The sequence below is a fragment of the Cervus canadensis genome, chromosome 5 (assembly GCF_019320065.1).
Source record: "Cervus canadensis isolate Bull #8, Minnesota chromosome 5, ASM1932006v1, whole genome shotgun sequence".
Classification (NCBI taxonomy): domain Eukaryota; kingdom Metazoa; phylum Chordata; class Mammalia; order Artiodactyla; family Cervidae; genus Cervus; species Cervus canadensis.
Window position 1 is genome coordinate 98,312,908 of NC_057390.1, and position 15,170 is coordinate 98,328,077.

The 15,170-nt window shown below is 57.1% G+C and overlaps 1 protein-coding gene across 4 annotated transcripts in view; it reads right to left on the reverse strand.

Moving 5' to 3' along the window:
* Positions 1 to 114: 114 nt before the first annotated feature.
* CAMSAP1 (calmodulin regulated spectrin associated protein 1) overlaps positions 115 to 15,170 on the reverse strand; it is a 42,066-nt gene continuing 27,010 nt past the window's right edge. For 2 of the 4 annotated variants that reach the window (XM_043469999.1, XM_043469997.1), the window contains 12 exons: positions 13,628 to 13,767; positions 13,441 to 13,537; positions 12,640 to 12,796; positions 12,134 to 12,225; positions 11,194 to 11,278; positions 8,276 to 10,625; positions 7,231 to 7,367; positions 6,915 to 7,123; positions 6,596 to 6,698; positions 5,114 to 5,232; positions 4,562 to 4,680; positions 115 to 1,999 (listed from right to left, as the gene is read on the reverse strand). In XM_043469999.1, coding sequence (XP_043325934.1) covers positions 1,697 to 1,999; positions 4,562 to 4,680; positions 5,114 to 5,232; positions 6,596 to 6,698; positions 6,915 to 7,123; positions 7,231 to 7,367; positions 8,276 to 10,625; positions 11,194 to 11,278; positions 12,134 to 12,225; positions 12,640 to 12,796; positions 13,441 to 13,537; positions 13,628 to 13,767 — 3,911 coding nt within the window. In that variant the 3' untranslated portion in view covers positions 115 to 1,696. The remainder of the gene's footprint in view (positions 2,000 to 4,561; positions 4,681 to 5,113; positions 5,233 to 6,595; positions 6,699 to 6,914; positions 7,124 to 7,230; positions 7,368 to 8,275; positions 10,626 to 11,193; positions 11,279 to 12,133; positions 12,226 to 12,639; positions 12,797 to 13,440; positions 13,538 to 13,627; positions 13,768 to 15,170) is intronic. The other 2 variants (XM_043469998.1, XM_043470000.1) reach the window with 1 other exon arrangement.

Sequence of the window (15,170 nt, forward strand, 5' to 3'; positions counted from 1 at the left end):
AGGGCGTCTTCTCTTGATAAAAGGAGGGGAGTTAGCCAGAAACCACTCGGTGGGGACACTGACCCACAGAACCAGCCACGACAACCTCACACAAACGTGGTCATAAAAAGCAAATTAGTTAATTACTTTATTACATTTTAGTGCTTTCTTAAAATAAATATAATAATATAATTATCAAACATACAGTGAGAAATAAAGCACACGTGTGAACAGCATGTAACAGGAAGTTCACTCAGGACTTTAATACTCAGCACTGGGGAAACCGCACAGGCCTACCTATTTACAGACGGCCCAGCCAGGCAGGCCGAGGCCGCCGCGTCCCCTCCGTCCTCATGGACACGGTCACTCCCCTCTTCATCGGAAATCACCAGTTTACGTGTCTTAACTTTTTCTCTCTGTCGAGCTTTAGTTTTTTTTTTTCCTTTCTGCAGTTTTGAGATAGATTCAAGTAACACTCCCAAGAAAAAAAAAAATATGTGCAAAACTAAGTAAGTGACTCCAGAATGTCCCGGCGGTCAGGCCAGTGGGTCAGTCGCACAGACAGCGCGTGTGCAGGCCGGGCTGGGAGGTCTGGTCCCGAGAAGCACCGGGGGCTGGCAGGACCCCCAGGCCCACCGCCAGGGCGGGGCGGGGGGGGACCGGAGCGTCCCGCAGACTTGTGGTTCCCGGACAGCTGCCAACAACCACTTTGTGTTTGAGTAGGCGACGTGACCAAACGCCCCGACACGGAGAACCGCAAGCTCCCCGGCGGGCCCGAAGCTCTTCCGGAAGCCAGGATCGGGATGGGACGAGTGAGGACGTGATAAAAACACTAGAAAGAACTGTCAGCTTAAGTGCATCATCACCTTTTTAAGAGAAACATGCTCAGAGTAAAAAATATTCTACTTTACCAAAAAATCTGTCTTTATTAAAGTGAACAATCATGAGCGCGCTACCCCCAACGTACCAGGCGAGGGCTGTGTTGGCTCGGCTCACCTGCCTCCAGCCGGCGGACGCCAGCAGAGTACCGTGTGCGTCCCTCGTGACTGCGTGGCGGGAGAACCCTCCGCACTTGTAAACGTTATTCTAGCAGAAGACAGACTGCAGATTTCAGTGCTTTTAGTGAACTGCTATTTTCAGTAAACTTTTTCTGAGCAGCAAGAAACAAGAATTTTTTTTTCTTTCAGAAATCTTAGAATTGGATATAAACGTTGGCAGTAGACACAATCAATAAATATTATACAATTTCTCAATGAAAACAACTCCCCAGCATGAACTCCTTTCCTACAGACATTCAAACACCCTGACCCGAGACCAAGGCTCAGTCCTGTGATCCCGTGAGATCACAGCCAGCCAGCAAGAGTAGGGGGTCAGGTCATGTGCAAAAAGGGGTGAGGTGGGAGGCGAGGAAGCAAAGATCACTTTAATTTACACTGAAGGAGAACTTCAAGTAAAAGGACCCCGCTGCCGGCAGCTCTGGGACACGCCCTGGCCAGGAGCCTCCGTGCAGCGGGGACCGGGGCGACCACTGGGACTGAAGGGGCCGGCCCCGGGCTCCACCCGCCGTCCCGGTGCCAGGAGCTCAGGGAGGGGTTTTCTCTTGTCGTCTAGAAGCCTCTTTGAAAAAGGTCTGTGATTCTGCACACTTCGTACCCAAAAGGAAAAAAGTAATAAATATCGACCCGGCCGGCGCATCCGCAGACTCCGCCGCGCCAGGTCATTTGCGAGTCTGCGTCTTCTTTGGCGCCGAGGGCCGCTTGGGCTGCCACAGGTGGTTGTGGATGGTGAGCGCGTCCACGCTGACTGACATGGTCTTGGCCGGGATGAGGCTGAACTGCTTCCGGTCCGAGCTGTACTTGTATAGCTTGTCAATCATCTTCTTGGCGATGCTCTTGGGGCCGGTGCCCGTCAGTTTGCAGATCTCCTCGGTGTCGGGGTAGTAGCAGTAGAGAGCCCGGAACTGGCAGCCGGCATCCCGGAACAGAATGATGTAGTGGTTGGCGTCACACTTCTCCAGCTCCTGCGGGCGGGGCAGACACGGAGCATGAGCCCCCCGCAGTCGGACCACGTGCCCACTGCCCGCTAACCCGCCACCCTGGGGGCAAGCTCTCTAGGAAACATGACGACACGGGGGTGGGAGGATCTGTTCTGTGGGGCGTCGTCCACCACCGCCTGCCCAGGTTTTATGGAGTCTAAGTCTCCAGGGAAAACATCCCATGGCAAGATGCTCGATACCACGAGCCCCCGGGGAAAGGCAGACGGAAACCACGGCGGGGCAGCACCGCACACCCGCCAGGCTAGACGTGCTGGAGTGGGTGTGAGGGAACCGGCCCTGTTCCCCACTGCCAGAGGGGAGGGCAGCCATGCAAACGAGTCAGCAGGTGTTCAGGAGCTGGAACACCGAGTTACCACGTGACTCAGCAGCTCTTTTCTCAGGGATGTGATCCAGAGAAATTAAAACACGCATCCAGGTAAAGCTTGTGCACAGACGTTTCCAGCAGCATTATTCACAATAATCAGAGGCTAAAACCGCCCAGACATCCCTCAGCAGACGGACGGACAAGCCCCGGTCTGCATGGAAAGGGGACGCTCTTCAGGAGTAGAAAGGACTGAAGCATCACAGTCGCTACCCCTCGGATGGACTTGATGACATCCTGCCAGTGAGAGACGCCACCCAAGGTCCACCTCGGGATGAGCCCCTACATGTGACGCCACCAGGGGAGGGGCGTGGGGAGCGGCCCCGGTCCAGGGTCCCTCTGGGGGGCGGTGCTGGTGTTGGACTGGTGCTGACTGCAGCCCTGGGGAGGCAGTCTTGACGGCCGCTACGGGGGCTTCATGCTGAGAGAAGCGTCCCTCGCCAAGGCCGCCACAGAAAGGTCCAGGAGCAGGGGTGACGGCCGCTCCTTGTTACAGCGTCTGCCGTACCGGGCTCTCAACCTTAGAACGGCATTACTGCAGAAACATGCTGCCCGGCGCCCCTCACACTCGAGAATGCTCAGCTTCCTACCCTGCAGCTCTCTGAGCCTGGTCCGGGTGCTGCCACCCTCCGAGAGTCTCCGCTTACTGGGAGGACGCCTCCCCATCCCTCTCAGACCTTATCTGGGCCCCCCGCTGCCCTGCTCACTGGAGCTGTCCAGCGGCCACAGGACCCGCGGTCCGTGACAGACTGCACGTGCAGGCGGGGGAAGCCAGGAGCTAAGAAGATCCATGTAACGTAAAACAGTGCCCCTCCTCACTCTATTTTTGTTTTTAGAAAACTTTTTTCACAAACAGATGCTATTCTTCTCAGTATCTAACGGGCTTCCTATTATTTTAAATAAATTCACATATTTATAAAATTCAGAGTAAAAGACAAAATCCCAAAGTGCAAGTTTCATACTGATTTCAACGATGTAAAAGCTGTGTCTAAACACAAGCCCAACTGGAGGCAGAGCAGTCTCCAGGTCCTCCTGCTGCGCCCCCAGCCTCACGTGGTCTGTCCCAGGCTGGCAGCCCATGCGGCCACTCCCCGCAGAGGCCCTACGACCCTACAGCCTCTGAGGTAGCGACCCCATGACCTCTGACCCTGAGCTCCCTGGCTCCAGCCCAAACTGGGGGATCAGTCCCACCTGGAGCCTGGGGAGCCCCCAAACCTGCATGGCACCCCTCCCGACTCCAGGCCTCTGCTCAATGACCCCATCCAGGGAGACCCTGCTGGCGGACCAGCCTGCCACAGCCGCCCTGGGCCCCATGCTGTCCCCTCCACTCTTTCCAGACCATTCATCACCGTATGACTTACAGCCCCAGTGAGAATCAGTCCAACTGCTTTTGTGGACAGACTTCTGGGGGCCAGGCCGCCCTCCGGCCGGCCTGTGGCTATCTGCACACTGTGACGTCAGAGCCGAGCTGGCAGCACGTCCCGTGGGTGCCCACTACGGGGCCACCTCGGACCAGCCGACAGCTGAGGAGCTGGTGACCCGGGGTGGAAAGGAGCCCTGCCCCAACAGGGCCCCCAGCCGGAGCCTCCGTGAGGCTACAGGCACGCACCCAGTCCTAACCTGAACCCTCCGTCCAGACCGTCCACATGCTGAGGCCACACACCATGAAGAGTGACTGAGGCCTGTGGCCCTGGCGAGGAAGCGGCAACAGGACACAGACGCCAGGGCTTCGCCCCAAACTTCCATTTCTCCAGCAGCCCCAGTGCAGAGCCGGGGCTCCCTCCTGTCTCCACCCCGACACTGTCTGTGACGCTCGAAGACCCCCCCAATTCAGCACCATGCCAAGTCTGCTGGCTTCCCTGTAAGAAGCCCCAGCCGCCTCCCGTTCCCTATCAGGGCACCTGCCCCAGGCCCCCGCCCGACCCCAGTGCGGCCTCTGTCCTGCTGGTCTGAGTTCTGCTCTTTCGTGGAGCCGTGCTGAAACTGAGGGCCAGGGCATGCCGGGAGGCGTGAGCAGACAGGACTGTGTGCCCCACACCTGATCACACGCGTGTGAGACAGCGGCCTCTTCTGTCAGCCACAGGATTCTCCCCTCTAGGGAAAACCTTCATTCATAAATACCCTTCCTCTACATGAAAACTTAGGTGTGAAACTTTGATACTTGCCTCCAATATTGAATTTTTGTGAGGTTCATTCACTTTTCCTGCTAGACAGCAATGGGATATAGCGTTGTGAATAATTGGCTTGTTGGATTTGCTGCTGGGCTCCTTAAACAGCTTGGGACCTACGAGAAGCAGGCCAAAATGTGCAGAGTGAGTATTTGTGACACGCGCGCACACACACACGCACGCGTGACAGGCAACTATCTTATTAAACCAAGCAGCAGGCAGGCTGAATTAGGAGTGTTCATAACTTTCTGAAAACACAGAGTTAACAGTCAGTTCAAATCTATGAGAGAACTCTAAGTTAAAGATTCTGAATAAACTAAGGAAAAGTTTAAAGTAAGTGATAACTTACTCCATTCCTAATTTCGGTTTCTCTGATACACAAAAAACACAAAGGCTGGAATTTAACTTTCTTTTAAAAGCCCATGGTTCCTACGTGCCCAGGACACACAGTGAGCCATGAAGGGGTGCAGGGCAAAGGCGCGCCCCCCACACCGGGCCGTCCCCGCAGGATGCGGCCGGGCACCGTGCCCCCGAGCGCGAGGCTGTCACCTGTGTACTCAGCCACGGAGGCGAGCGAGGACGCGGCCGACGCTGTCTCCCAGTCTCTGTCGGTGCTCCGGCTGGGGTTGCGGCTCAGCACGGGCAAGGCTTCCAGGGACTCGACTCTGCTGGGGAGGGGGACGGGGCAGGGATGGGAGGGTGGCAGGCACACCGCCTCTCGCCTGCGACGGGCACCGGCTGGTGGAACCCCAGCCCGAAATGGGCCAGGCTGCACCACCAGCACAGGATGGGCTGGCGGCCGCAGTGGGGAGCACGGCCGGTCTGCCCAGGAGAACACAGCAACAGGACACAAAGAACCCACCCCCGAGGCACCTGGGCAGGGGAGGGCCACCCTCAGGCGGCGCCGGGGAGCAGGGCATCACGCCGCCCCGCTGCTGTGAGAGCCTGGTGAGCAGGGCCCGGACATCAGTGCTGCTGCCAGCAAGGGATGGACCTGGGGGAGGAAGGGCCTGGCGGGCTGAGTCCACGTCCCAGGGGATCTCAGGCCTCTCCGCTCCCTGGCGGCCTCAGCCACAGCCCTCAGGCCACCTCCACCGAGCAGGACACACTCGTGCAAGGAAGCAGGTGTGGGCAAAACCTGAATCCAGCCCTGGTAACTGACCGCCTGAGCAAAGTTCTAACCGGAGGCCAGGGTCCCTGGGAGGTGTCGAGATGCCCCCGGAGGTGTGGCAAGGCAGGACAGCTGCAGACCTGCCTGCCAGGAGGCCAGTGTGGAGGCAGCGTGGACAGAGATCCGCGGGGGCTGCTGAGGCCTGTGGGCGGTCAGAGCCATCGACAGGCTCCCCAGCACCACCTCCTCCTGATTCACTCCTTAATCCCAAAGGGAAACACCAGTGCCCGCAGGAATAACACCTTAACCCACGTCAAGGCGACACACACGACAGGCTGCCCTGAAAAGCACACAAGCCCCTCTCCGGGGCGCTCCTGCCAAAAACACACTGACTGGCCCAGATCGGGGGAACCCTGCTGAGGGGCGGGCAGCAAAGCACCTGGCCCGTTCTGGGCAGAGCATCCAGCCCCGGGAAGACACAGGAGGGCGAGGGCCCATCCCGGGGGAGTGGGCACATGGACTCAGCAAGACCGCGTCCCGCACTGGCCGGGGCTCACGGAAGGACACTGGTGACCAGCCATGGTGAGCGTGGGCTGCGGACCCAACGGCAGTGCGGATCTGTGACAGTGGTGGTGAGAGGCAACACCCCTGCTCAGAGGACACGCGCTCTCAAGGGTTTAAGGATAAAGAGGGTACCGTCAACCCACTCTTAGAAGGTCAGAAACGAACACGCGTCCAGGGCTGGGAAAACACGGGGACACAGAAAGACAAACACAGGACCGTCTCAGCAGCGGGTGAGCCTGGGCGGCAGGGATTAGCGCCTGTGACGGCACTGCCACGGCTCTGAGCTGCCCCAGGGCCAGCCGGACGGCCCGCCGCCCACACCACACAGCAACCCCCGTGGCACCCCGCCTGCTCACCGCTGTGAAGGCGTGCCCCCCGAATGCACGCTCTCAGGCTCTGTGGTCACTGCAGAGGCCAAGGACAGGCTGGAGCCCGACTGGGCCCGGCTCAGGTTATCAGCTGCCAGAGAGAAGACGAGACGCGCTTCCGTGAGACACGTGTCCCCCACACCAGCCGTCTGTGCGGGGGTGGGAAGGGCCGGCCCGCCACCTCTCAGCACCTGGGGACGCCAGCGCTCAGCCCCAACTTCGGAGAACGGAAGTGGGAGCTGACAGCCGGAGGGGCGGCGGGGAGCGGAGGGGGCAGGGCCCGCACGCCACCCCCAGCCCTTCTTACGGGGAGAGGCGCTCTTAGGACCCGGGTCGCTGCCCGGCTCCTCCCGGTGGACAGACTTGGGCCGCGGCTTCCTGGGCCTGGCCTTGGGCTTGCCCAGGCCCTGCTCCTCCAGGATCTGCTGCTGCTTCCGCCGCAGGTACTCCTGCTTGATCAGCTCCCGCCGCGCCTTCTCCTCCTCCTTGCGGATTCGGTCTTCCTCTGCTTTACGCCTGCGGGAAGGACCGGCCGGGGCATCCTGCTCACGCCAGCGCCCAGCATTGGGAGCGGGGGTCGGGGTTCGTGACAGACCCGGCGGGCAGACATCTCGGTCACCTACCGCGCCTCGTCTCTCTTGAGCTCAACCTCTGCCTCCAGCTGCTGCCTCCGCACGCGGGCCTCCTCGGCCTTGCGCTGCTGCTTCAGGAGGAAGGCCGCCCGCTTCTTGGCGAGCTCATCATCCGCCTTCTGCTCGTCCTGCAAAGCAGACGTCACCTATAAGCAGCCAGACGGACCCTCGCGGGACCCCCGGCACAGTCACGCCCCGGCCCCGCCCTGAACCTACAGACGGTACGCCTGCAGTCACCTATGAGCAGCTGGGACCGACCCTCAGGGGACCCCCGGCACCGTCAACCCTGGCCCCGCGCTTAACGCACTGAGAACAGGAAATGTACAGTCCAGACGCTCCCTTACTCTTTTTAAGTGAAGAAGGAGCACACCTTTAGACACGTTAAAATACAACCGGGAAACAAGCCGTGCCGTTCAAAAAGCATTCAGTGTACCAACACAGACTGTTTGCCTGAAAAACCACACACACGTTTCCACAACAGGAGCTAAAGTGTGTTTACAACTGAAGCGCACGAACGCCAAGCAGGGGCCGGCATCTCCTGACAGGACGGCCCTCACCACTCCGTGGGTGTCAGCCGCCCCCGGGGGCCAGGACAGAAGGAGATGCTCTCAAGACAGAGAGAAGTCTCACAGCTCACTGCCCTCTCCTCCTGAAGAAAAAGCTCCAAACTGTTTCCTGAAGCTTCACCTGCCCAGACTGCAATAGGGAGAAGCCAACCTCAGCCCAAAGGCCAAATACCACCTGCTCTGCGGAGCCTTCGAACTAAGAGCGCTTTTCCTTCTTACATGGTTCGAAAACCATCATGAGAAAAACACCTCGAGACACATGAAAACCACACACAATTCCTGTTTCGGGGCCTGAGAAGCAGCTCTGCTGGCGCATGGCCAGCTGCTCTGGGAGCGCTGGGCAGCCAGGAGGCCGCACGCGTTCCACGCCCCCCCCCCCCCAACAACTGTAGCCTCTGCAGCAGCAGCTCCGCAAGACCAGGTGGGTGATGGCCCGCCCACTGCGGGGCGTGGCTACTGCCAACCTTTACCTTGAAGAAGAAGCCGACCCCAGGCTTCTGGTCCCCCTCGCTGCCGAGGTCCACAGAGCTGTCCTGGCCTTCCGTCTCCCCGTCCTCGTCGGGGGCCTTCAGGTCGGAGAGGTCCACCTCAATGAGGCTGGCCTTGCTGCGCGGGGGCTCATCCAGCGGCACGTTCTCCTTCCCGGGCACGGTCAGGGTGGTGAGCGCCGCCTCCTTTGCGCTGCCTTCCAGGCCCTCCCTGAAGCCCCCCTGCTCGGAAAGGATGTTGGTGTCTCGGGAGGACGACAGGGCGAGCATCCGCTGGTTGCTCTCGTCGTGCAGTCGGTAGCTGTCGAAGACACACTTCTCCGCAGCCTCGCTCCCGGGCTCACCGAGTCCGTCCCAGCCCGGCTCGGGGGGTGTCCGGGGCGGGAAGGACCGCAGGTGTGGGGTGGTCTCGAGGCCAGGGGTGGGAGTCTTGCTCCGGGAGGAACCCTGCTGCCGCTCCTTCGGCACCTTCAGCTCAGCCGGTCTCCCCGACCGGGCGTTCCGGCCCTGACCGAGGCGAGGGGGCTTGCGGTGACCGGTCAGGGCCGTCGGAGAGGGCGGCTCGCCAAAGTGGATAGCTGCCTTGGCCTTGGGGTCCTGGGAGCCGTTGCGGGACCCGGGTGAGGGCACGGTGGGAGACTTGAGCAGCAGCTGCTCCTGCTGCTGGGAGATCCTGAGGATGGCCTGCTGCAGCGTGCTGATGGTCTCGTTCAGCTTCTCGATGGACAGGTCGCAGTCGCCCACGTCCACGCTCTCAGTGTCCTCCAGGAGCACCGCCGACAGCGCTTTGCCACGCTCTAGCTCGGGGAGGCCGGTGGGGTCCCGGGCTTTATGTGGCTGGACGAGGGCCAGGCCCTCCCCGTCCACGTCCGGAGACCCCAGCAGTGCTCCCCGGCCCTCCTCCTTGCCGAGGAAGTCATCCCCGTTGTGCTGGGCATGCTCCCCTGCGAGGGGCCCCGCTTTCAGCGGCTGCGGGGCGGTGTCGGCCCGGCCCTTCTTGACCACATGCAGGAACGCCGCCTTGCCCAGCTGCAGCCGCTGTCGCGCCGACAGCGCCTCCACCTTCTTCTTCTGCGCCTCGATGGCCCTGCGCTTCTCCTCCAGCTGCATGTGCAGCTGCACCAGCTCGGAGGCCAGCAGGCTGGCGCGGTCCGCCCCCGGCCGGCTCGGGCTCTGCTCCCGCCTCTGTTTCCACGTGGTCAGCGGGGCCGGGCAGCTCTCCGAGGCGTCGGGCGTGGTCTTCTGGGAGCTGCTCGTGCTCGACTTGGTCTCACAGCTGTTGAGCCGCTGGAGCTTCCTCTCAGCAAAGCTGGTCATCTTCACGCTACCGCTGGCCATGGACACGCTGCTGATCTGGGAGACAGTGCTCAGGCACGGGCTGGAGCGGCCGCTGGTGTCATCCTTGTCCTCATGCTCCTTCACCTTCAGGTCCTCCTGCAGCTTCGCGGACTCCTCCTCCCCGCCGTACCCGGCCCTCACCGCGGGGTGGTCCTCGCCGGCAAAGTCCTGCTCGGCCTCGTCCAGGTCTGCAACGTCCGAGTCAGAGTCCTGCCGCAAGACAGCCCAGGTGTCTGGGCCGAGGGCGCCGGGGCTCCGTGCGCAGCTCATGTAGAGCCTGCCCTCCGCGTCCTTGTCGGCTCTGCCTACGTGAAGGAAGAAGCCGTCGGTGGACTGTCCCTGAGACGACGGGTCAAAACCGCTGCCAGCCAGAGGCCCGCCATGCGTGTCCCCCGCCACCTGGGGCCCCACCTCAGCGGGCACTGCGTCAAAGCCTGCAGAAATCTCTGAACAGGCGATGGGGGTGAAAGTCCTGTTCAAGTCCCGAGCGACATGACTGCTGGGCACCTTCTTCCGCCCCAGAGGCTGGTGGCCATCACCAGACCTCCTGGACGTGAAGGCCCGGGGCCGCCCCTCTCCACATTCGTCCTCCTTGGTGACCACCTGCTTCTCCTTGGCTGGCCTGAGCACAGCCGGCATCAACGGCTCCAGGAAGAAGCTGTCGGGCTTACTTTCGAAGGTGTCCGCTAGCCTCTGGGGAGACCTGGCACTGGCCATTAGGCCAGGGTCACCGCCCTGGCGAGCCATGTCCGTCCTCACGATGGCCAGGAGCTCCTCGTCTTCGTCTTCGATGTCAACGTTGCTCAGGAGGCTCCTCCCGTCGGTCCTGAGGGCTGCAGGCTGGGGCTGGTTTTGTGGTGTCAGGTGAATGACGCTGGAGGCCAGGCTGTCCTTGCTGATGGAGCGGGCCAGGCTGACGCTATCACCACCGCCGGGGTCCATGTCACAGCTCGCGGTGTGGTGGAGGGCGAAGGGCGCTGGCTGAGACGCAGGCCTGCAACGTGGGGAGAGAGGCCATCGGACATGTCTCAGCTCTGCGAGAGGCTCGTGAGTGACGAGAACACGAGTCACGAGAGAATCCTACTTTTACACACAGGACGCGGAAACAACTCTCTCCTGGGCAGAGGAAAACCAGGGGTCTTTCAGCTCAGCAACCCTCAGACACTCTGGCCCAGCCCACTATAACCATGCTGAGCATCCCAACAAGCTCTCACAGATTCGTCAATACGAGTCCATAGGTATCACCCCAGGAATCTGTGCTGAGACGTTTTGAAAATGATTAAAAATGCCAGTAAGAAATTCATTACATGAGCTGTGGCCATGTTTTCTAAAGCAAGCCAGGGCAGAGTGTAAGGAGCGGCCTCAGTTGCGTCCCTGGCTGGATTCTCAGATCTGACCGAGTCAAGCTGCTGTGACCCCACAATGCCCAGGGCCTCTGAACGGGGGAAGCAGCAGCATCGCTACAGACATATTCTGAGGTCCCTGGACCACACCTGGGGCACCGTTCTGTTAGACTAACCAACATTTCCCACAGAAACGTGTTTGAAACATGGACAGGTCACCTGTTCTTTTTCTCTGTCCATGCTATGGCTGCTCCTCGGGGCTGACTGTCGGCTCGGGTTAAGGAGTTAGATCGGTGTCGCTGGTCTGTGGTTTGGAGAAAACAGTGATGAGCTCAGTTTTAAGTAACCAGTTTTATATCACTTGAAATTCCTTCATTATAATAACCACTTTTCAAGGAAATGCATTATAACTCAGCACACCAAAACTGCTTAGGAAAGCAAATAATCCCAATACAATTTTCCACAGTTTCAATAATAGGTAATGTATAACTCAGTCTGGGTCACGAAATCATGACAATGTCAATTACATGGCAATATCAATAAATAATGGGCTTCCCTGGTGGCTCAGCTGGGAAAGAATCTGCCTGCAATACAGGAGACCCCAGTTCAATTCCTGGGTTGGGAAGATCTGCTGGAGAAGAGATAGGCTACCCACTCCAGTATTCTTGGGCTTCCCTGGTGGCTCAGCTGGTAAAGAATCCAACTGCAATGCGGGAGATCTGGGTTTGATCCCTGGGTTGGGAAGATCCCCTGGAGAAGGGAACGGTTACCCACTCCAGTATTCTGCCTGGAGAATTCCATAGACTATACATAGCCCATGGGGTCGCAAAGAGTTGGACAAGACTAAGTGATTTTCACTTTCACTTTATCAATAAATGATGTCAATGTCAGTTAAAAGAACCAGTGAATGTCAAAGTGTAAGTTTCTGACACGATGTGATGCCATGCTTTATGTAATTCGTTAGCTTTAATATGGTCACTGTAAAGACTATAAATTGTAAGGTACACCAATAAAAAGCAACCAGCATTCTGCCAGTCTTAACCAACAGCACTACATCATGCTGAATCAGCTTACTTTGAAACCATGGTTTAATGACCCCCATGGGGAGGGATGGGGGCGGCAGGGGTGGGGCGGCAGGGGCGGGGCCGGCGCTTCTTACCTGGGGGATCCTCTCCCTGCACCGTCTTCTGCTGCTTCTGTCTCAGCGGCAGTAAAGGGTGTGATGGGCTAAAAGCAGAGGCTCCCTTCCCCCTAAACAGAGCGGATGGGAGAGAAAAATCACCAGCTGCCGATCTTCAAGTTCGAAAACAGACCAGCATGAATTCACACCGAGCTGCAAAAGATTCACCGACTCCCTGGGAAAATTAATCACTGTAAAAATGAACCCCAAAAGTACCAAAAACATCAAGAAGTCAAACTTGGATAAATATCTGGACTGCAGCTCGGAGACACACTGACCTCTGGTCATGGCCTGTAAGACAAGAGGCTTCAAGTTTCCACAGCAAATTCAAGTTCGCTCTGCAGCTACCCTGCTCACCTGGGCGGGGCGCAGCACCCACAGAGCAGGTCCTCACTACTGACTCCCTGCAGCTTCCCATCGCCCTGAGAAAGGTGACCCCAGTGGGAACAGCAGATGGGCAGGAGTGGGCGGCGCGGCGGACTTACAGGGCCTCGGGCTCCCCAAGCTGCAGGTGGTGCGGCGGGGCGGGGGGCTGCGGGTCGGCCGGGCTCGCCGCCGCGGGGCCGCCCAGGAAGCTGCGCTTGGTGGCGTTGGAGATGGGAACTGGGGGCCGGCTGCTTTTGGGGTGCGACACTGATTTAGCTGCAGAAACAATTTTATAGGAATAGTCTTATTATTTACCGCTATTTACAACACTAGCGAGAAGAATGTTTTTTAAAAAAAGTCCATTTTTATAAGTACTAAAAACAAAACTTTTACATGAAACCAGACTTCTCAAAAAAAAAAAAAACAAAACCCAAAAAACTGGTTTCAAGGTCATTATGCATATTCTGTAATGAATAAAACAAATATTTTACCAAAATAAGTACTAAAGTCAAAAGACCCAAGCCAGACTAGGCCAGCAAGCACTGGCGTGGGAGGGCGCACGGACCCCTAACACGCAGCCTCCTCCCTGGGCCCGTGGACAGAGCCAATCAGCGGCCAAACCCTCAGAAGGCAGCTGGTCAGCTGGGCTCAGCCTGTGACTGAGCGCCTCAGTGGTCACTGCAGCTCAAGCCCCCATGGGCTCAGGGTGGAGGTCAGGCCCAGCCTGAAATTGCTCCCAGAACACTGGTCCAACAATGACAGTCCTGGTGGCCAGACCTCGACTTTGGAAGCAGACTGCTCAGTCTATTAAGCTCCCTGGTACTCCCTAGAGAAAGCCCTGATTAGACCCCACTGCTGCATAAAGGCAGGAGCCGGTAAGCACACCTCAGCACTCTTATTTACGGAAGTTTGCCACTCACCATCCTTCAGTTCCTGAACATCCCTGGGCTGAACAAAATCTGGTTTGACGTTCTCAAACCACCAGAATAGCTCAGCAATAAACACCATAACATTTGGCTACAAGAAAAAACAAAAGAAATCAAGGACACAGTAAGTAGCTTATTTCCACATGGTTTTAAAAACGTGCTTTTGATAACTGATTATTACCTTCAACACTAAAGGCGCATACAGCATGTCTTCTAGGGTGAGATAAAAGCATTTGTTAAGATATTCATTGGAGAATTCTCTCAGAAGCCGAATGTTATACAAACTGTCAGCCATCGACGTCACCTCCTTCAAGCATATATCTAACAGATAAAAAGGAAACTACAATTTATTATAAAGATATGCTGTTTTATGATGTGCATGCACACAGATCTGTGTGCATATGTAGACACAATTTTCAATTGAAAAAAATTTTAAATGAAGATAGAGGTGACATTTAAAAATGTAAAAAGCATTATTAAACATCACAAGTGGTTATAAAAGTAATGCTAAATATAGAAAGAAAACACCTAGAAAAAGATAGGAAAAATCTCCAGGACCGGAATTTAACTGTTAATATCTAAAAAGTATACAGAAATGACTTGAACTCTTAACACAGGGTTTCCAGCATGAACTGTGACAATGACCTTTCAGTTTATAAAGACCTGTGCACATTTGACCAAGCTTCTCCCCCAAGTCCTTCCAGTGACACTATCTCCATGGGTGGGAGAGGGGAGCACAAAACAGGAAACGTCAGGCTTGTCCCTCGGAGATGTACGGGACACTGCTAATCACAGAAGCCAGGAGCCCCGCGGAGCACGGTCTCCCTCTGCTGGCTGGCTGCACCCGGAGCAGCATTTCATGCTGTTCTGCAGGATGCCAGACCCTCAGCCAGAAAATTCCAGCACGGACACCCACGCTGGGCCACTGAACAGGCCCCTGAGGGACGTGGGCCCACCCTCGGGAGCAACCAGAACACCCAGATACCACCCAAGGCTAAACTAGAGGTGGCGGTACTGATGACTTTAGTCGGCCTGTAAGCAAATACACAAACAGGATTGAGAAACTCACTTTAAAATAACTTTACTCCTAAGAAGTCATTTCCAAAGATGCAGTAAAATCTCATGCACAGATGGAATTTATGTTCGAACTCTGTCCTACGTGGTGATGCCCTAGCACTGTGAATTCTCAAGAGGAAACTTTCATTAAGTTGAGTAGCGTGCACAATTATATTGCTAAGAAATGTTCCTTTTACTCTAAAATTCAGGTTGTGAAACATTACAGATATAAATATCAGACTCCCAGCTACCCTCCACCAAGTGAATAAATGCTAACGTTGTCCCTTCTCTTATTCAGATCTTACTTTCTCTCGGTAAGCACCCAGTGCTGACCCACCTTTCCCCGAGGCAGCACCCTCTAAGCCCTGGGACCTGTCGCGTGCAGCGTCTGCGTCACGTGAGGCCTGCCCCGTGAATCATGGACACGGCGCACTGCGGCCTGGCTGACTGCAGACAGACAGCAGTCACGACGACAAGCCATGCCTAGCAGGCAGCAGCCTGTTACTTCCCCCAGACCCAGAATCATGTCTCAGAAGTTCTATGCTGATGTGAGCAGATTTTGTCATTCAATAGCTGTACTTGTTGTTCAGCCACTAAGTCCTGTCCAGCTCTTTTCAACCCCATGGACTGTAGCCCGCCAGGCTCCTCTGTTCTCCACCGCCTCCTGA